Source organism: Aythya marila, assembly GCF_965140915.1.
Source record: "Aythya marila genome assembly, chromosome: 5".
In the NCBI taxonomy this organism is placed as follows: Eukaryota; Metazoa; Chordata; class Aves; order Anseriformes; family Anatidae; genus Aythya; species Aythya marila.
In genome coordinates this window covers 32,163,426-32,185,056 of record NC_139046.1, presented here as the reverse complement: position 1 = coordinate 32,185,056, position 21,631 = coordinate 32,163,426, and the positions used below count along the sequence as shown (strand labels likewise).

The 21,631-nt window shown below is 39.5% G+C and overlaps 1 protein-coding gene across 9 annotated transcripts in view; it reads right to left on the bottom strand.

The window, feature by feature from the left end:
- PHF21A (PHD finger protein 21A) overlaps positions 1–21,631 on the bottom strand; it is a 139,334-nt gene that overhangs the window by 30,438 nt on the left and 87,265 nt on the right. For all 9 annotated transcript variants that reach the window (XM_082761952.1, XM_082761954.1, XM_082761947.1 and 6 more), the window contains one exon: positions 3,869–4,069. In XM_082761952.1, coding sequence (XP_082618078.1) covers positions 3,869–4,069 — 201 coding nt within the window. The remainder of the gene's footprint in view (positions 1–3,868; positions 4,070–21,631) is intronic.

Below are 21,631 nucleotides of genomic sequence, written 5' to 3'. Positions count from 1 at the left end.
GGAAACAGAAAAAACACTGTAAGAGACAGAGACGCTTTGTATCAGACAGGATGTGGGTTGGTTAGTTGGAAACAATCGACAGAAGAAGAAAAGGCAGCACTGAGTCTACCTACCTACTGTTCAGACAGGCACATTATCTTATGCCTCTGAAAACTGGATAGCTAGAAAGAAATTCAGAAAACATTTCTGTACTGTTAGGGTGGCAGAGCACTGGAACAGGTAGCCAAGAGAGGTTGTGGAGTCTCCTTCTCTGTCTGGAGATATTCAAACCCCCCTGGATGAAATCCTGAGCAATGTGCTGCTGCTTGGCAGGGCGCTGGACTCCGTGATCTCCAGGGGTCCCTGCCAACCTCAACCACTCTGTGACGCTGTGACAAGTTACTACACAAATCTCTTTTGGGGCACCTGTTGGGTACATTTTAACCATCTGCAGCATTACAGATTGATTCAAAAACAATTCCTAAGAAAATGACAACCAAGCATTAGTAGTGGCATATATATATTTTAGATCTTTTACTTTCATACTGATAAATAAAATATACTTTCATACTGATAAATAAATGGAAACTTTACTTACAGAGATCATTGTGATCAGAGAAAGAGGAAAAAACATTCATACATTTGTTTCTTAAAGAACAAAAATGGATTTTGATTCTGGCTATCCCAAATTTCAGTTTTAGTCATACATACAGCAATTTAGCCCTTCGTGTTCTCTCCTAAGAATATCACCAGGGCTATCATGGAGTTGCAAGAGCTAGCTGTAAGCCTGTCCAGTTGCAGGCAATTAATTTTAACTTCTCAGGAGCAGGGGTGATTTTGGTGCATGTATGTGATTGCGTGATTGCCCTTAGCCTGTTTTAATGAGAGTAGTTTTGAATCACTGAACTCTGTCTGAATTTTATCTGAAATGCCTGGGTACACTATGCCCACAAATTCAGTGTATTCCAAAGTTAAACAACCATAATTTCATAATTTTATTTGAAAATGTACTGCCTTCTAAGATGCTAAGGGAAACAGAAAATTACAAATCCCATCCAAAAAGCAACAAGGTAGGAAAATCTCCATATAAAACCAGAACACAATATGCACGGAAAAATCATGACCAATGATACTCAGCAGAATGGCAGGTGAACTTATTCCTTCTCTCTCTGGTATAAAAAATCCATTGTACCAATGACACTGCATCTTCCAAACAGTTATTGGCATCATTAAATGCTCTTAGGATGAAGTAAGAGCCATTCCCACCTGATGACAGCGCTAGATGTTAAAACAGGAAAAAATGGAGAGCCAGGGATCAGGCAGTCTTTTTCATGGTCTGAACATGCCTGATTTGGATTGCTTGATTTTAATCAGACAAGACCTTTCACTTCTTTCTAATAAAATACTATACATATATTTCCAGTTGATTTCTTCCGTATTTCTTCAGTACTATTTCCTTAAACAAAAATGCATTTACCTTCACACCACTTTCTCAATGCTTAAACTACGTCTCTTAATTGTTAATGACACACAAGTGGGGAAAAAATCACTGCATATTGCCAAATCAAAGGATATTTTATGCTACAATTTTATACATTTTTGTAAAATCCAGTCATAATTATTTTTCCCTTCTCTCAGCGTGAATAATTCCCCCTTTTTTTTTCTTAGATATAATAGCTTCTTATTGACCTCTGCTGCACGTTCTCCAAAACAAGAGGCTCCTTTCCCCTAATGCAGTAGTATTATTATTCAAGCATTTCCAACGAAATGTAACACAGTGTCATTTTCACAAGCATTACATTCAGCCATAAACATTTTAAAGAAAAGTGAATCAATCATGTAACACAAGACTGGGAATCTTTCAAAGGGTTCTGGTAAGTCTGTAAGTACTAAGAGCACAGTTTCAGTCAGCAGATCACAGAGCTTGAATTTCCCTGTTACTTTGCTGAGCATTAATTGCTTTGGTTATTCTAAAAAGTTTTCAATGCATGAATTCATATTGAAGTAGCATCCATAGTAAGTTTGCATTATTTCACATAATAACACTGTAATAACATGACCTTTTAGCAGGCTTGCTGCTTTTGGAAAAATTTAAAAGCCCTTCTTAGTGGATTATATTAAGTATATTAAAATGTCGCTATTAAGGCAGTATGTATAACTTTATTCCTAAATTGAATTACTCTGAAAATAACCATTGAAAGCACTCTCTTTACTGACACAGCCTTGGAAGATATACTATTTTCAAAAGTTGGCAGCAAAAAACTTTCTGCAGAGACAAAATATAGGATTTTTCTTTATATGTGAGTGGGCTTGTCTTCGTTGAAAAAGAAGGCATGTTTTGATTGAGGGGCAATGGGAGAGAAAATCTATACACAGATTCTGTGTATAAAAGGAAGTGACTTGACTTCAGAGTTATACCAACACGATTAATAACAAAACACTGTTGAGGATAAGAGCTGGTTTATTTTATTGAAACGAGAGGAAGACCTGCCTTTCAGTTTATAATTACTTTCCAAGTACGACTGCATCAATGGTAGACGGGTGTAGCAGTTTTTTGAGTGTTTCACTAGAGGGCTCTTTAACTTTGAACAAAACCTAAATTTTCAGAACCCAGAAGATGACCTGGAAGTTAAAGCATGAATGCAAAGTGTGGAGTACGGAGAAATGCATGAGACTGCTTTTGCAGTCATGTTTCCTGACAGAAGAGACCAATGATACAGCAAAGAGTGAACCGCTGTCTGCTTGTAAATATTTTAGGGCACGTTAATATACACTTCTTTATTCTATCTTAGCTTCAGAATAATGCTAGTGTTTAAAAATACCTTTTTTCTTCGTTAAATTTGTGTCATTTTTTCAATATTATTTTATCAAAAATGCAAGTACCTAAGTCTTACACATACATTTTTAGAGAGCAACTTGTTGAGTTAATGAGAGAACTAACCCAGTCACATCTTACCCCTCTGTTTCCAGGAAAAGGGAAGACAAGAATCATAACTTGTCAAAGATGTGGTTGTGATTCCCTGCAATATGCATAAAGCAAACTTCAGCGGTGAATTCTGCCATCTGCCTATCCAGGTAAACATGGGCTGCTGAGATAGCAACAACAGGAAAAAAGACTTCACATACCCTGTTTTATTACAAAACACATCCCTGCACTTGCTAGCTGTTTTATTAGTAGACTTTTGGGATTCTATATATTTAAGCAGTAGAGACTTTGAATCAGCTTGGAATTTCTGTCTCAGTAAAAGTGGACCACTGTCACTGGTGAGTTCTGGGATTATGTCTCTAATCCTATACTGTAATGAAATTTAGTGTATCTTGCCAATAAAGACACTACTTTCTAATATTCAAACTTTGCAACTACCATTGTATACTTTTAGATTAATCCTTGCAGACTCAGGTAAGTATTACTAGACACGAGTTACATTTTTTTAGAATACCAAGCAGAAAGAAAAGGGAACTGTTTTCTTATATTTTGTTCACAGATACAAAGACTGTCAGTCTTTTAGAAATATATTCTTTTAATCATACACCTCATACTGTGCATGTACAGTCTTTACTATTTTTTGAGACCTACTGACTATGGGCAATCACTCGCACACCTGTGAAAAAGGTGATTAATTTGCTAAGCTTTTATTTATTTCTAAGAAAGGTGATACTGCCTCCTTCTTTTCTGGCTTTTAATTGCTATTTTGAGGTAACTGGTGGAAAAAAAACAACAACTCAAAACCCATATGTGCATATGCACAGAAAGAGAAATTCATACTGGTATATTAAGAGGATGAAGTAAAGGTTTGTAGTTTTCTGTCTGAACCTTTCTTTGACTTTTTTTTTTTTTTCAATGAACTTTGCCTTCAGAGAGGATAAGAATTGTTGTAGCAATTCTTACCTGTGATCCAATCACGTTTGGAGAGGGTGCAGTAGACTGCTGCTGCTGTTGATGGTGGTGCTGCTGTAGCTGTTGTAGTGGTTGTGGCTGTGGTGTCTGTAGTTTGTTTTCCGACTGTGCCAATGGCTGTATTTGAAATTTACTATCTGGCTGTTCCTGCTTCACTATCAAATTCTTTCGAAGCTGTTCCACCACTCTTTTCTACCAGATAAACAAAAACATAAACAGATATGATTATGTTTATTTAGCTGCATATGTTAGAGCAGATAATAACACCTAAAGCATTTGATGTAAATAAAGAACTACTCAGAAGCGCAGTAGGAATTCTCTCTTGGAATTTTAAAAATTGGTGTTATCTAATGGTCAGAGTGCCAAAATCGGCCACAGAGTGCTGCTGTCCAGCAGGGTGGCCTAGCTGTCCTTGCAGAAACCCACCCCAGTTCAGGCTGTTCACAAACCACTGCAAGACCTCATTAACACATTAACATTAACTTGTTGACATTCAGATTCCAAAGTCTCCATCTTCTTCAGACATGCACCACCAGGCACAGAAACTGAGCGCAGAGAGAACCAGTCTGAATGTGGAGCGGGGAATAGGACGGGCATGGGTGTGTGGTCATTGTGGTCAATATTATTGTCATCTGAAAGAAACTCAGATAGGGCTATCTATATGGGAAGCAAAGTGCAGATTTATTTCTCTCAGCTTAAATGCTTCCTATTACATTACAGCTTTTGTGGAAGTTGAAATGAGTTCAAAGAAAAGTTTCTTCTCCTTGTAGCCATTGGGTATCCTTAGACAGTAACTCAGCAGGTCTAAGAGCAGACCAGGTGAGCTACAGGCTAATATACTACATTACCACATGGGAAGTAAGGGCTCACGATTTATGTTCATATTATACTTTAACAGAGACATGAGTGCAAACACCACAAGACTTTTTACCTTTTTGGGACATTTTTTCCAACACTTTAACCACCATCAAACTAGGATAGCTTTAAAAAGATTCAGACGTATACTTAAACCACCTTAATCAAGAGTAAATGTGTACTCCAAAATGGTTATACTACACAGCTGGCTTTGGAGGAGAGCAACAAATAGCGAACAAACATAGCAAGGGCTGGCCTGAGCAAGCTCTGTGAGAAACAGCCATGGTCAGAAAACCTCAGTCACAGCCTCACTGTGGCAGATGGGGCTGCCTGAAGCACTTCCACTTACATGGAAAGAAAAAGGAAAAAAACTCCTGCTAATACCAAATCTTTTGATGTTTGTCTTGAAGCATTTGTATTAAAACACAGTACAAAACACAAAGACAGAATGAAAAAAATAATAATCCAGCTATGTACAACTAACTGAAACAATCTTTTCCCTCAGATTTTTTTACAGAGGATTATGAAATTCTGAGCTAATGAAATACCTGTTCTTTATGTAGTTCTCATTCATATATTTTGCACTTCTAATTCTGGTTATGTTGCTTTTGATGGGTTAAAACTACTATGCCTAACACACGAGACTTGTACCTCTAATCTAAACGGAGACAGCAAAAGGTGCAGGATCCCAAACTGATGGATTTGAGAACTGGAACTTTCAAAAGCAAAAAACAACAAATCAACTAAAAAATTAACTCCTGCTTCATAGGATTGAAAGATATGAATTCATAGTGCTGACCTTTTCACAGAAGAGTGGATTTAACAATTAAGGGGTGTACAGGAGGAAGACTACCTGCCTTCTAAAAATTTCTCCCTGGTATTACGGTGACAGTACTTGCAGGGATGCACAATAGACTACAAAAACAAGAGAAACACAGGCCCAATCTCACTGAAAATTCAGGGAGCTTGTAGTGGATGGGAGAGTGAAGTAACTATTTTACACTGCATCTAGAAAAGTGCTACAAGCTGTCAAAACCTCAAAGCTGGAAATTGTTTGTTCCCTCCTAGAACAAGGAGAGTATAGAAAGCATTTTTCTAATTCAGATATTTTACATAGTTTTAAATAGCCTATGTCTATCAGTTCATTCACACATGTAATAACTGAACAATCATTTAAAATTGCTTTCTGAAAAGATCAACCATGTTAACATGCAAACTAAAGTGCTGTGTCAGCAAGCAGATAGAAGAGCTGAAAAGCATTTCCAGAGATCAGCCCGAGGGGGAGGAGAGGAGAACAGAGCGAAGTAGCAGAGGAAATACTGCAACATAACTGTGTGCTACCTGCCAAAAAATGGACTGCACGGGAGGCTGTCAGTAATTACTGTACCCATTCTGAACAGGAAGGGAGTTTTTGTCTTCCACAGCCGCCTGCATGAGAATCAGTGATAGGGTGCTCTTCTACCGATTCTCCAACTGGAGAAAAGCAGCAGCAATGGCACTATAATTCATTTCCATCCTGTTCTTTGCACTGGGAGGGAGCATTAGTGAAAGGATCCAAACAATAAAAGGAGAGAGAGGGGAAAGAGTGAGCCAGAGGCAGGCTGCAGGACTCCTCTGCCACCCACCCAGCTCCGCAGCACGCTGAGCTGTGGGGAACGCAGGACCGAGCGCAACTTTTCGTGGCACCTTGCACAAAAACTGGGGCTCAGCATGTTTGGCACAAAATGGATAACACGAGCGGAACAACACTGCTGCTCTGGAAGCCTGTGCTAGTCTGGTAGAGGCTGCTGAGAGCTGCCAGGCAGCAGTGCATCCTGCCATCCATATCCATTATGCAGATATTAAATTGGAAGAAACATCTAATGCTTTTAAGATTCAGAGCAGTACAACTGAAGTTTGCAGAGCATGCCAATTGCTTACGCAGTTTATTAAGCTCCTTCTACCAACTGTCAGTAAAAATACCACAGTGCCACTACAGAAATCATTTCACTATCTGAAAGGCTGTTAGGATTACGTGCTTGTTAGCACTTATCAGAAGCGGCTCTGAACAACGTATTCCGAAATTACTTTGCTTAATTACTCCAACCAGAGCAGACCTCAGTGCCCCTACACAGGCACTAGGCCTCAGGCCCGCACCCGTCTCGGCACCTCATGTCCTCCTCAGCGCGGCTGCCGGGCCCGGGCCTGGATGCCGCTGCTCGCGGCTGCCTGCCGAGCCTCCTGCTCTGGGGGGAAAACGGGGGGCACTACAACAGCAAGTCTTGTCCATGGTGAGGCTTTGTACTTCATTAAAGCAGTGCTTTAAAATTCCTGTGAGTTATGCGGCTGCTCGTAATTCTGAATGTAGTTTGTGCTGCAGAACGGGAAAACTGTATGGCTGAAATTCACCAGGGCTGGCGCATAGTCCTGGTTATGCAGCTGGTAAAGCTGGGAGATCACGGTTACCTAAGTACCACAGAACCTTTAAGAAATATTCCCAATCACCACCATTTTTCCCTCCCATCCTTATTTAAGAATATTTAGTTCCTGCACTCTTATGGACAACTTGGAAATTTTAAACTGAGATTAACTCAGTCATAAACATATCATAAACACAACAGTTTTCTGTGTGTTAGAAAGCTCTAAAACCCACACATAGTCCTAATGTAGTTTCTTTTCCTGCAATGCTAAAAATATGAGAAAAGCATTTGTCTTTCATGTTCACTGAATTTTCTTCAAAGCCTCTGTTTACATCCAGAATGTGAAAGAAATTAATAATCACATCCTTTTGACCAAACTGCGTTCTACCTAAAAAAGTAATTGCTAGCCCTCTGCAATGGTTACGGTCAGACTGCTACAAAATCTATTTGTCGAGCAGTGCCCCGTAAGTATAATGCATAATTTAATAGCTCTTGCTGTCTTGACATCTTCATAACTAACCTCATCAAGAACTCTTCACACCACCGAGTTCACAGAGCCCTGCACATCTTATATGACCCTTTCTTAAAGGTAATAATTGTAATCAATACTGTGACATTTAGTGGTACCACTTTCTCATTCATGGTACAGGCCAGATCCTAACACAGCATTAGGAGATTATTTGTGTTTGATTAAGCAGAAAATCTGCTGCTGTCTCTCACTGGCCATCTATCTGTGCCCTGGTGATATAAGAAAAGGTGTCTTCTCTGCGCTCAGATCAAAACGATCATGAAAATACTGCTATAAAATAAGTTAAGTCCTTGAACCAAACTTAAAGCTTTATGTATACATTATTAGCTAAGCATTACTTCCACTTTAATCAATCAATTGATCAATTACAAAGTGGTACTGTGTGTACAGCAAATTTTAAAATACTAGATCCCTCCTTATATTTGCTAATGCCTTTTATTTTTCATCCAAGAAACATTCAAAAAAGCTTACCTATCTAAAGGAGGGTCTGTTATTAAACTTCAAAAATCTATAAAAGAGTGAAATATAAAAATTGAAAAAAAAAAAAAAAAGAGAGAGAGAAAAGTACTAAACAGCCTCCAAGTGCATACCTTTAGTATCACAAAACCAGAGCTGATGTGGTTTGAATTTATCAACTGCCTGCTCATGACCTGCTTTCCTGCTCCACCGATTCCAGAAGTAAACTATTAAGTGTACCCTGTTCCCTGTTCCCTGCAGTGAACAAGAAATGCTCTCTGGGATTTAAAAGTTGCCAGTTGCTGAGAGAGAAATAGTAAGAGGAAATTGTGATTTCAAATAAGCTCTAAATTGAGAGTGGGAAGGATGGAGGGAATTTCCCTGCTCTGCAATCTTCTTTTGCAGCCTCACACCCCTCTCCTTGCCAGCCCCCATACCCTGCCGCTACCCAATGAGAAGTGAAAGACCTCTGCTTTTACACAGAGTTTAAGGTTATTATTTAAAATGCCAAGGGTGTGCATTTTGGGAGTAGAATTTGGGAGTGGAAAGATTGCAAGCAAGGAGAGTACACTCATCTATTGGTTTAAGATAGCATCAGGAAGTTATGTAGTGAAATCCAGTTATAGAAATCCATGACACAGTATTCCACAACAGTGAATAAAAAAATGTTGTACAAAAACCACGGAATTTAATTCCATTGACAGATTCAGCAAAGCACTACAGAAATATTTTCAGCTATTTCTTTGATGACCCTGTATTTTTATCACATTTTGCACCTCTGGCTGTGCCTGACTCATACCCAGGTCTTTTTATCAACAACAACAAAAAATCGAAACCAACTAAATTAGAAAGAGCTTTATTCCCAGAAAAAAAAAGAAAAAAAAAAAAAAGAAAGAAAGAAAAAGTGTGGTGCAACTTCCTACTTCTTAAAGGTCTTCAGACTGCCACCTGTACATTTTAGCTGAAAAGGTTCTCTTGGGGGGGCAGGGGGAGGGGATGCTTGTGCTCTGTTAAGGCACGCAGCTACCACTGCAAGCAGTGGGATGGCGAGACTGCCTCCACCTGATGCCTCATGCCTTATTGGGCATTATTACTGAGACGTACACTATTTCTTTTTACAGGTTAATAACCTAACTCATATTTTTCCAAGTTTTGCTGTTGTTGTTGTTAAACATAGGTATCTTCACCACAGTGAAAGGCTGCATAGCCAACACACCATTAAGCGTCCCAAAGAGCACAACCTCCAATGTAACCCCCAGAAAACGTGGCTAAAAGCACTACAGAAATACAAGGGCTTTTCTGCGTGTCTACAAGGAGATGCTGAGGATGTTACAGGAACTGAATGATTTTCTTCATTCTACCACGATGAGCCAATGTAATACACTGATAAATATACTTACAGAACAGATGAGAGCAAGACAAATACACTACCATTAATTTTGCTATGCCCAAAGCTCATGAGCTTACTGTTGCAGTCTTGCTATCTTTAATGCAATTACTTAATATGGCAGAGGGTACTTTCTATAAAATGGAATTTAAATAATTTTTCACTGTATAAAAGTGTACTTTGCCATTTTGTCAGATAGTTATATAGCATTGGCATGATGTGAAAAGTATTTTTGTCATTAAAAATGCTGATAAACTTAATACACTTCATTATGTTGTAAACTATTTAAAACAAATACAACAGGTGTGGTTCTGATACAAATACATTTCACATATGAACATACCTATTAAAGGTTTTTCCTTTAGGATAGAGAAATACTTCTCAAAGTTGCTAGAAATTATTCAGACATGGATTATGTAAATTCTGAAAATAATGTTCATTCCTTCATCCCTAATGGAGGAGAATGCTTATCAACTTTTCTATTTTATTTAAAATTATAGGTAGATTTATAAATGAAAATGACTGAAAATAGCTGCTGTGCTATTCTGTTTTATGTGAGCTCCTGATTGCTTTATTTTCCGTACTGTGTCTTTTACCATTTGCAGCACCACAAGACCAATTAATTTTTTGAAGGGAATGCTGCACCGTGAAATGCCTTATGCATCACTGTCTTCTCATTTTAGAATCTTTACTGTTGCACAAAGTAGGGAACAGACACTGAAGTACTAGGAGCACTGCACATACTGTTTTCCTTCAGCTTATACATTAAATAAATATAATACCTCTGCTTCCTTACCCCAATACTTATGTTAATTGAAAGAAACTTGCAAGAACAGCTACAATAATCAAATAATGAAGCAATTAATGAATGGAGAATTAAGTATATGACAACAGGCAAAACAGAACAAGAAAAACAGTTTAGTGCAGTATTTGTAATGTAATTAAGGAGGAACGGAATGTGAGGAATGAAATTAAAATTTTAATTTGGCAAGGTTTGACAAGTTTTTTTTTTGTTTTGTTTTAGGTTTTTCTGCTTCCCAGAAATACTTCTGAGTACAAATACAGAATGGTGAAAAAATGTGGAGATCACCTCCACATGAAATGGCTAGGGAAATGAAAAAAACCAACAACAACTAAACTGCTGACTACCACAGAAAAGGTATTCATTTTAATTTTATCTTGCCCATCTCCATACTGACTTCCCACATTTGTTTACTTCAGGGAAAAAAAAAAAAAAAAAGAAGAAGAAGAAGAAAAAACTCCTTAGGAAAAAAACAAACAAACTGGATTGTGCAGAAATGCAACAAGGTTTTTTCCTAGTTTGATGTAAAGTACATTTCTATGATGTCTGACTGAACTTAGTTTTCTAGAAGTGTATAATTTGGTTTTGTAAAATCTGCCATGGACTGAAACTTGGTGTATAAAATCACAGCATAAAGATTACCATGGATTATTATTCTTATGCAGGAGAACACACAGGAATGACCCCACTGGGAACATGGTTCTCACATATCTATAGTAGCCAGCTATCTAAGCTAAACACCTCTACCAGGGAGGTACCACTGCATCTTTCCTCTTACCTATGATTTATTTCATAATGTGACATCCTTTAATCTGAATTTATCTGAATTAAATAAGCACAGTAGAGCAATATAAGTTAGTGAACTTATTTCTTATTTTACAAATGATCAGCCTAAATAAAACAGTCTGCTTTCTAAACTGATACCTCCTAATACTTTTGACTAGCTGAAATGGAAAGGATAGCCATCAAATAATTTTACAGCGCACTACTGCACAGTTAACACAGTCCCTTGAATAAAATATGAATCAGTTTCATCAGGATTCTTGTGCACCCCACAGCTATTCCCACGACTGAATCACACCTCCTCTCCTCCTTGTGAAAGGGAACACACACGGTCCATGCTCACACACTTCACGCATGATCGGAAGTATCAAGCAAGATGACTAGTTTTATGCTACCACAGAATGTAAACTCGTTTTTTTTTTATGAACAGGAAGATCTGGATGCTCAGACAATATTGTATGAGAACCTGTTGATTGCCCTGATGTTGTCAACAGCATCTAATATTTCATTTCCACACCTTCTTTACAGAGATCACAAACTAACTGCAGAGCCTAGAGATAAGAGAAGGAATAAATACACAGAGACATGATACAGAGATACAGAACAAAGTAGACACTCATATTTACCCTGCACAGTACTAGAAAACACATAAAATATTTGCTGAAATTGAATGTGAACAATTTAGAACACACAGAAGCGATTTTACTCATTTCGTTTTGCATGCAGCATAATCAACCTGTATCAAAGATCACCTTCGCACTGTCCTGCTGAATCTCTTCCAGGGATGAGATGAAAAGTTGCATTCTCTTTGGTGATTTATCACTGTTGCTTGAATGGCAATGGACAGACTTTTTCCCTTTTTATATTGTCAGCCAAATACTCTTAAGCACTGATTCAGTTAAAACCTGTCACTAGCAATATCACATAGCAACTGGTTGTTGAGCTCTACTTCATAGGCAGAATGAGTTATCAGAGCAGAAAGCTGTGGTTTCATTTCACCTAAGTGAGAGCTGTTTTTTTTTTTTTCCCATTTCCTAGACACTTAAATAGTATACGGACAGATATTCTGCCTAGCTAAACATATCTACTGTACTGTTCTCTTTAGTTAAACAAGCATGATCAAAACAAAGAAAAGTGCCTGCTTCACAGAAAAGACACGAAATTAAATCAGTATTACAGACCAAAATTGCTGGCCTTTCATTGTATCAAGGTTTGTGGATCAATCAACAGTGACTCCCTAGAGGAAAAAAAAAAAAAAAAAAAAAGGAAAGAAAAAAAAAAAGGTTCTTCCCAATTTAAATGGAAAAGAGAAGGAGGACTTTGCCCCTCTGCTTGCTTATCTCAGCGCAAATAATGCCTCACTAAGTAAGGCTAAAAGTACTGAACTGAAGATATGGTGAACTTCTACCTCTTTTAAAAACATCCAGGAATTCATTTCAGTTTTACCAAAAGCATGGGCAGCTACCTTTTTGAGAAAGGGTGCAGAGCTACTGGAGACAGTTCAAAGGAAAACCACAAACACAGTCGAGGACCCAACAAACAATGCTGCACAACGTGAAGCTTACTGGGGCCCAGCGTACCCAGTTTACCACAGACAAGGTTGAGAAGTGACTTCTCATTGAGTATAGGTATTTATACACTGACAAGACTTCTGATGATAGGAGGCCTTTAGATTCTCTGAGAAGTGTAAGATGATGATTCCGTGGTTGTGACTTGAAGGTAGACAAATTCAACCTTGAAATAAGATGCAAAGATGGTTAAACGCTGGAACACCTTGATGTTCGAGGTAATGGCCTGCCATGGTTTGAAGTCTTCAGGACACAGTTATGCAGCTTTCCAAAGGAAATGCTTAATCTGACTTTTGGAGGAGATTGTATAGTACACATGCGGTGTAGAGGACCCTGGATCCTGGAAAACTTCTGCTCATTCCCTTCCTTAATGGGCCACAGGGACAGTACAAGTGCCAGTGTTGTTCTCGGCACGCTTCTCCAGTACTGAGCCACCACATAAATACAGCATAACTCTTTAGAATATGAACACGTCTAGGGGCACTAATGACCTGATATACTCAGGCTTGTTTTTTCATCTTTCTCTAAAACATGAAAAACTGGCAAAAAGTAGAGAAAAGGAGCTAAGCAAAGCATGCTAATCTTCTTCCTTTGATGCCTTTTATTGTATGCCCTGCTTACATATTCAGATTCTTATTGATTCCAGACTTGGAATGGGATTTTTTTTTCCCAGGTCAGATTTGCTGGGATGTTATTTTTCCCCTCCACTGCAATGCAGAATGTGGACTGCCTGCTAGGAATAGCTGGGCACATTTCCCCATATCAACCTGCTGACATTGCAATGGCCTTCAGAATAACTGGCAGCCCATCCCATTCTACCACCTGGTTTTTGGCTAAGGAACACAAAAACTTTTGCCTCCTAATGACGAAACTGTCCTAGTCTCACTGAAGTTAGATGCCACACAGGAGTACTGGGGTAGAATGTAATGTCTTCTAACACGCAGAAAGTCACAGCGGTTAATCTCCTTGTTCCTTTCGGTTTTGATGTGTGGCATCTTCCACCTACTTCCTAGATGCAGATTCCCAATTGATGTTTAATTATAGTCTTTTAAAGAAAAAAAAAATCTGACTGCTAGATCAAAGAGAAAAAGCATCTTACATATGTGATAGTTTTCAACAGTTGCATATCGTTCCTAAATTAATTAACAGGATCAGACATTAGTATCTAATCCCAAATTATGTATGTAATCTAATCTAAAATTTCAGTCAGCTCCTGGAACACAAATCCCAGTAGCTGTTCTTGCTGCCACCAGAGCCCTCTTCTATGAAAGCTTAATCCCTTGGGATTGAAATGCCTTAGGAAGGTGCCATTACTTCATCGCGCATGGTAACAGTAATGTGAGGAGCAGGAATGAAGAAGCCATATGTGGAAGACAAAGGTCTTTCTGGCTTGGATGGACACTTCACAGGAAAATACATTTGAGACACGATATATCAATATGGACAGTATGCAGCAAGAAGGAAAGTACTGACAGAGGCCATATAAGGGAATGTAAACATTCTTTTCCATAAGTTTGTACTACTTCTTCACACTGTGCTTGCTTGTTTGACAGTTATACCGTCATCATTTTAGACTGTTAAACCTCTGCTCTAGGGTTTATAAAAGATCAGAGCACTTGTCACTCTCAGTGCAGGTAGAGGGAGATAGAGTGGTTGAGCAGTTCATTTTTCTTTATAATTACACTCCATTAACCTTCCACATGAGAGCTCCCCCGTGCTTTCATACCAGCAGCACCAACTGGCTCTGTTTGATAAGGCTCAACAGAGTCTGCAAGACCTGCACGTGTAACAAAAGGGAGACTCCAGCACTGCAGACTTAGCAGAAGCCCGGCTGAAGCCCTGTTACTTAGCGCGGACACATTCAGCTAAATTACACACAGATGGACACCAGCCTCGCCCTACCCACTTCCCTCGCTACTATACTCCTTGAACTTCGTAGATACATGGTCTAGCATTTGAATGCCAAATGCAAAACCAGGGAATTATTCACTATAGGGAACTGAATATTTACCATGCTTTCACCTCACTGCGGAGACCTGCCAAGAGAAACGCATTTAGAGCATTAAAGCACGCAGGGCAATATAAAAGAAGTTGTCATTACATTATAATTAGATCATGTTAGAGTATGCAACCAGCGTACAGAGAAAGAAAATTACTTTTTAAATTTAAATCTTTTTTTTTTTTTTTTTTTTATACACTTTCAGTATCTGGGATTGTTTGTTGTATGTTTTGAAGACCACACTGGTTAACAAACAGCATTATATTTATCTGTAACCTTCTCAACAGTGACCACATAAATGATAGGCTCTTCTAAAAAGAGAGACTTCTTCGATTAATAATGTATTCTACGGGAGTTTTAAACTCAGTGCCAGGAAAGCTATTTTCCATGTGCATGAAGGTAGATTAGCATTTGTGTATACCGAGCAACGGTGTCGGCACATGCTTACGCAGATAAAAGAGAAACAAATTTGGAAGGAGGGATCGTAAACAATCTGGAATAGGATCCAAATTCTTTAAAAAAATAAATGAAACACTCCAAAATCTGCACTTTGAAATGACATTCTATACTATGCATTGGAAGTTTTAACTATTTAAAATGTTTTCACAACATAAAGTTGTATTCAAAATTGGCCTATAGAAGTGAGTGACGGTGATGTTCATTTTGCTATTAGCTCCAGTATCCTTTCCCTTCCCTCTCCTGGTGTTTAACATATGGTGATACTGGCATCTGCATGTATCTCCATAAATAAATATAACTTACTTCTTTCCTACGGTCAGTTTCCCACCTTCAGCTATTTTGAAATAATCTGCTGTTTTCTATGCCTTGGTAACTGTGAAGTGTCTGAAACAAAATCTGTTTATGCTGCAAGCCAAGATACGAATCCAGCACTGTCCTTGTTCAGAACAGGACAGGAATTTTATTTCAGAGTTCTGGTGAGCGTTGCTAGAGATTCCCATCAGTACCAAGGAAGCAGAGGTGGCACTTTATCTTGTAACAGAAAGGTAAGCACTGCTGCTGAACCTACCTACAGTACCCCGAGGAGACTTGATTTTCAGAGCAATCATTAAAGGCTCTTAATGTAAGTCCCACTTTCTACATTTAATAAGTTTTTAATGATTTTGCAAATTTTCTTAAATTTAACCTAAAGACACCAAACCTGTCCTTACTGAAATTTAACTTGTGTCATTTAAGCCCATCTATTATATGACACGAATTCAGAATCTATGGATGTGACTGAGCACAGCAATTCCCAAACCATCAAGCTGCTGTGTTTGCCTCAGGAAAGCGGAACAGTCAGAGGACAGTTAGTTCTTCTCTCCAAGACAGGCTCATTCAAAGTGGAAACACAAGTACTTTTATCGCATTAATTTCTTGGATGAACAATGAATGCTGTTGCAGGGATGCATTTGATATCAACTAAAAGGCAAGACAAATTTTGTCAGATGTAATTTCTCTACTAAAGATGATGTTCATTCTCAAACCTAATAAATCTAAAACAATGTAATTAGGACACTGAATAAAATTATCGAAAGCATCCATATCTCTTGTTTTTGAAAAATGTATCTGCAGCGGTTCAATGCTGTAATGCAACGCGATCTTGTTTGAGCTGGGATTAAAATTTGTCAGGACGGTTAAGGAAGGCAGAATCTTATTTTTGCACCACACTCAACTCTTACTTCTGTAATAAAGAATTTCTGTGTTTTTGAACTGTATTTAGTGTCTCTGAAACTTGCTCTCTCATTTTTTTGGAGTATGGATTGGAAGCATTGAGTACTGAAACTGTTTTTTAAAAAAAAAACAAACATTGCAGAAGTGCTCCTGCTTCCTTGGCCATCACGGCTAACAGCATTTGGAATACTCTTTTCTGACAAGTGGACCAAGTTCACCTCTAAAAAATGCAATATTGCAGCTGATGGGACCTTTTTGTTTAACTCTTCAGCTGTGAAACGTGCCTCTCCAGAACTTTTCAGCAATATTTGTTATTTTCCCAACACCTCCTAGAAAATATTTCAGAAGGAAATACTTTGCTGTACAGTGGCCCGTTGTTCTCTTTTTACAGGAGACCTGTCAAAAATAACGCAAGTAGTTTACCTTTTTTGTTATGTCAATAAAGGAGATCTCTTGAGAGGTTTGGAGGGCCACAAGGTGGGGAGGCAGATCTTTTATCTGTACATACAGAAATATGCAGTCTGGTGAAGGACTCCTAGAACGGAATTGCTGTGTCTTTTTTCTGTAATAAACCCTGGAAGACTTAAGGACTGTTGAGATCACAAATGTAAATGCAAGAAACCCACGTTAAATGTTGGGAAAAGAATCTTAGTCCAAGTGGCTGAAGCTCTGTGTATTTTGGGTGAGTTTTTTTTAGGAGTATTTTTGTTAACTGTTGTTTTGTTCAAGCTTTAAAGAGAGCCCATGAGTGCTACAGATTTAAAATGAACTCTAAAGAAGCCTTTGATGAATTTCTATAAAATTCTCCAGAGAGTTTTCTGTCAAAGAGAGGTAAGAAATAGAAAATAGGCTCTCTTATAATTCCTCCTTATGAAATACTAAATATATAATAAGTGTGTATTTAGGGAGAAACCAAGATTTCTTCTTTGCCTCTGCAGGCCCATATTATATTTAAAAGGCAAATTAAGTTTTTTTAATGATGATGGCAAGAATTAAACAAAAATGACTGTATATTTGCACACGACGAAGAGCAAGGGTTGTTGGTGGGTTTTTTTTTTTGAGACCATATGCGTGGTATCGCAGAGAACTGGCAACATATTGCTGGATGAACACATTTTGTGCTACTAACCAGTCTGACCAGCTAAACCTGCACACAGAGGTATCAGACTCGGAAATACGACTTCATTGGGCCTAACTCAGCATTTCTTGCATGACAATTCAGCTGTGAATATGTTTGCAAGCATTAGCTCAGAGCGCAAGGACTTCTAAAAACAGCATCAGCCAGCCCCTCTCGCGCGTGTCTTGAAAGACACCTCTCACACTGGTCTCTAAGAGCTGCAAATCACAAAATAGTAGTTTTCCTCCCCGTGGTTTCGCACTGATGGATTTTTTCTTTATCTTTTTCTTTCTTTTTTTTTTTTTTGTTTTTGAAAGAAACACATGTTGCGCTGTTGAGAAAGGCTGAAAGATTACAGAAACCTAGCAACTAAAGCACGGGCTGCTGGAGCAAGCCATCTTGCTTTGTGCCCTCGGCTCTGGCAACTTCACTCGTAATGGGGTCTCAAGCCCCGCTATTCACCCAGAGAACTACCCTAAAGCAGCACTGGCTTGGGAACCAGAGCCTCATTAAAGTTTCCTGCACATGATGTGTACCCCTCTTAAATTAAATACAGATCAGCTCTCGTGTAACCCTCCTCCTTAGGTAACATTTCTAATATGAGGGAGCTTCACCACTGGGGAGCAGGTGAGGTGGGCGCTGAGGTAGGGGACCATGAGAGGGAAGAAGCAGCTGGGCTCTCATTGTCCCTCCTATCGCTTCTGAATAAAGCAAACCTGTGCTGAGATGTAGAGGTGCTCTGGGGGAAAAGAGCCTCAGCGTTCCTTTCTGTTTTCTAAAAACCACCACAGGGCACACGTTCGAGAAAATAAAGCATATTTATTTGCTTGTTTTGATAAAACTATCCTCTGTTGTATTTCATCTCGAGCTGGGGCAGGATGTGAGGAGAGGAAAGAGGCTTTTAAAAGATCTATTTTACACACCCACACACGTATCAGTAAATACAAGCAAGGGCACGAAGTAACTGGTGATCTAACTTACCTTTAAAGCGAGAAGCACCAAAACCAAACTCTGAGAAAAATATTAACCAGCGGTAATAAAAATGTCAGTGTCAGATAGCTGGTGCAGAAACGCAAGAAGAAAAGATTGAAATGTGCAAACAGAAATATTTGACTTGGCGCTGTATAGGCAGAATTCATTACAAGCGGAGCAGGATCTTCATGGTAATCGTTTGGCGAACCGTATATATGTATTTATATATATACGCTCGTATCAAAAACACATTTAATCCAAAACACATTTGTCAGTCTACACAGGAAGACAGTCACGCTGCCATTGATTGCTAGGAAGCTCAGATGGAGAAGAAAAACAAGCTCCAAAATAATCAGGAAACACAGAAAGGAGAAAGAAGAAGCAGGTGCTCACAAACGCAGGGCACTCAGGCACAATGTGAAGCTGAACTGAAAAGCAGCAAAGTCTGGCAAGCAGAAATTACTCTTTTCTCACTGGCAGGCAAGGCGTGCAAGAGAAAGCAGTACACTTTATCAGGCTGACTTGGAAAAAAGGGTGTGCTTTCGGTCACATGAACCTGTTTTAAGGTCCCTCCTCAGTGCTAAGCTAGGACTATGCCCTGAGAGGCGGCTAAGGTGACACAAGGAGTGCCGGGTACACTTTATCTGAGATTTTTTGCAAGGTATCAAATACGTCCACATGTCATATACACGTATGCAAAAACTGACCAAGAAAACATGCTTGATTTAACCCTGCGGACACTCTTCATTGTTTTCCCTGTTTTATTTTGTTGTTTTGTTGGTTGTGCAATTAGCTTGTGCACTCTGCAGGGCAAAAACCCGGTCTGCAAAAATCTTTTGAAATATTTAGCACGCATGGATCCTACGTAAATGACAACAATCACTCAGTGGCCTTTTCCTGCTCTGCATTTCGAGCACATTCATTATGAGCTGGATGAATACTGCAGGATTGTAGCGTTCTGCCTCCACATTCCTCGTCTTCCTCTTCCAGTTTACCAGAGCGATGACGAAACCGGAGTTTTTGCTCCGAGCCTTTAACGCTTTCAGTGCAGGTTCTCCCGCCAAGTAGCTCTCTGAACCGGAGCATCCATCTTTTGCACGGGGGCAGGAACTGATTTCCCCAATCAGTTTGAAGCAGAGCAGAAGCCTGCCCAGTGACCCACATAGCTCGAGAAGCTGCACAGGCAGCGGAGGCTACAGAGGCAGCTGCTTTTAGGCCAGCAACAGCATGCTCAGCATGAACAGCCTGTACGAAGATTTTTTCTCCCACACACAAAACCAAACTGTTCCCGTGCCCTCTTTGTGCTGACTGAGCCCGTCTCTCAGCTGACGAGCAAGTCGCTATTTAGAAAACAATTTCTCAAGCCCTTTTTGGAAATTCACAATCGTTCACAATTGGCCGCGCTGGTTAGTATTCAGCGGCGATTTTGCAGGCTCTTTGTCCCGGGGAGGAGATGCTGCCGCTCACCAGCACGGCCGCAGAACTGCTGAGCACACAGCTGGAGCGCGCTGGGGGGAAGGGGAGCGGCGCACGCCTTCGCCGATCCCTCTCTCAAATCCATCCCATTCACTCCGTGTTGAATGCTCGCTCGGCATGGCTGCTGCTCTGCACGTGAAAACTTCTGGTGCGTTTGCCGGAATTATTTGACCGTTCTTTCTTTAAAGAGGCCGGAGGATGAGAGGAGAGAAACGTTAAGCCCCATGCATGTGCTACATAATTGGGTCTTTCAGCCACTCGCAGCGCGGATGATTTGCAGTAACGTGCTCCGCACCTCCTTGCGAGTTAGCAGCCCGATCCAAGACAAATACATCAAGAAAAAGAGAGAGAAGAAAAAGCTGGGGACAAGATTAACCACGCAAGCTTGCCTTTTTCATGACGCTCACGTTTTTTCTATTACCCTGTTGCCAGATATTCAAGAGAAAACAGGGTGTACTCTAACAACTGCTCCAGCAGGCCACGAGGGAATAAAACCAGTTAGAAACCTTTCTGCTCGACTCTTCACAGGGCTCTCGCTCATACGCGGAAAACGTCACTTTGATGCCCTGTTTGCATGCCATTTCCAACAACAAGGAGGAGGATGGAGGTCTCCGGTTTCTATGACAACCCAGATGGGCCACAATACAAGATACTTACAAATGTTCGACTGCAGGGATGCCAGATCAAATTAAGCTAGAGTTTACATTACTTCATAGAAACTAAAAGGAAAGAAAAAACCCAAACAAAACACGAATGTCAAGGAAGGATGACATTTCCTCAGCGCATTCCAAAAGATTTCTGAAAGTAGACGAAGAAAGGAGGGATATTTCTTTATGAAAATAAATAATAATGTCAACACAAACAAACCGAAACCCTAATTTACATGAGTAAATGTTTTCATTAAAACTAGACCGCTGGAAAATTACCATCAGACATCAAAAGCGAAAAACAGGTCCCAAAAATAACATGATTTTATTAATTTACTTAACTCATTAGGAACTGGCAAATTTGTCATCCCACTGTTTAGCACGGCTTGTTGAACTCCACGAGTTACGTTTTGTGCTACAGCTTGGGTTTCTGCTGTTTACCCCTGCTCTGGTCTTCTACCACATTCTGCCACTCGCTTGTAGAAAATACCCAGTATTCTAACTGAAGAAGCAGAATTAGCAATAGGGAAATGTTTTAATAATGATAGCAAAACTGCAAAAGCACGCAGTGTGTGTGCTTGGTAACTTAACTGGTCAGTGGCTAGAAGGGTGGGCTTAGCCGATTTCCCAAAGGCAGCAACGCCACCAACACGCACTGACTCACTGTTCTGGGAAGGCCAGTGACTGCAGCAGGCAAGCTCTTTTAGGCAAGATGAGTAAAATGCTTCCTGGAGAAATAACCCGCAAAAGCTATTTGTAAGCTTTTCAGCTCTGACATACACAGCTGAGGTTCCCATAACAAATCAAGCTAAAGAATTTCTTAAATGTGTATTTTAAGGCATGCTATTTTGAAAATGTGTGTATTTTAATCTCCCGATGCAAGCTAGGTATTAGTCACTGTCCTCTTTCAAGTTACTTTCTTTCTTTCAACCTAATCACAAGGTAGTTAATAGCCTTCATTAAATATGTGATAGCCAGCAAGGCTCACAGTAAGACAGATCACCGTGGACTTTTAGAGGCTTATGTTCTTTGGGGAGAGGAGAGGCAGAAGAGGACAGAAAGGCTTAACAGCTGTGCCTAGTCAAAATAATCC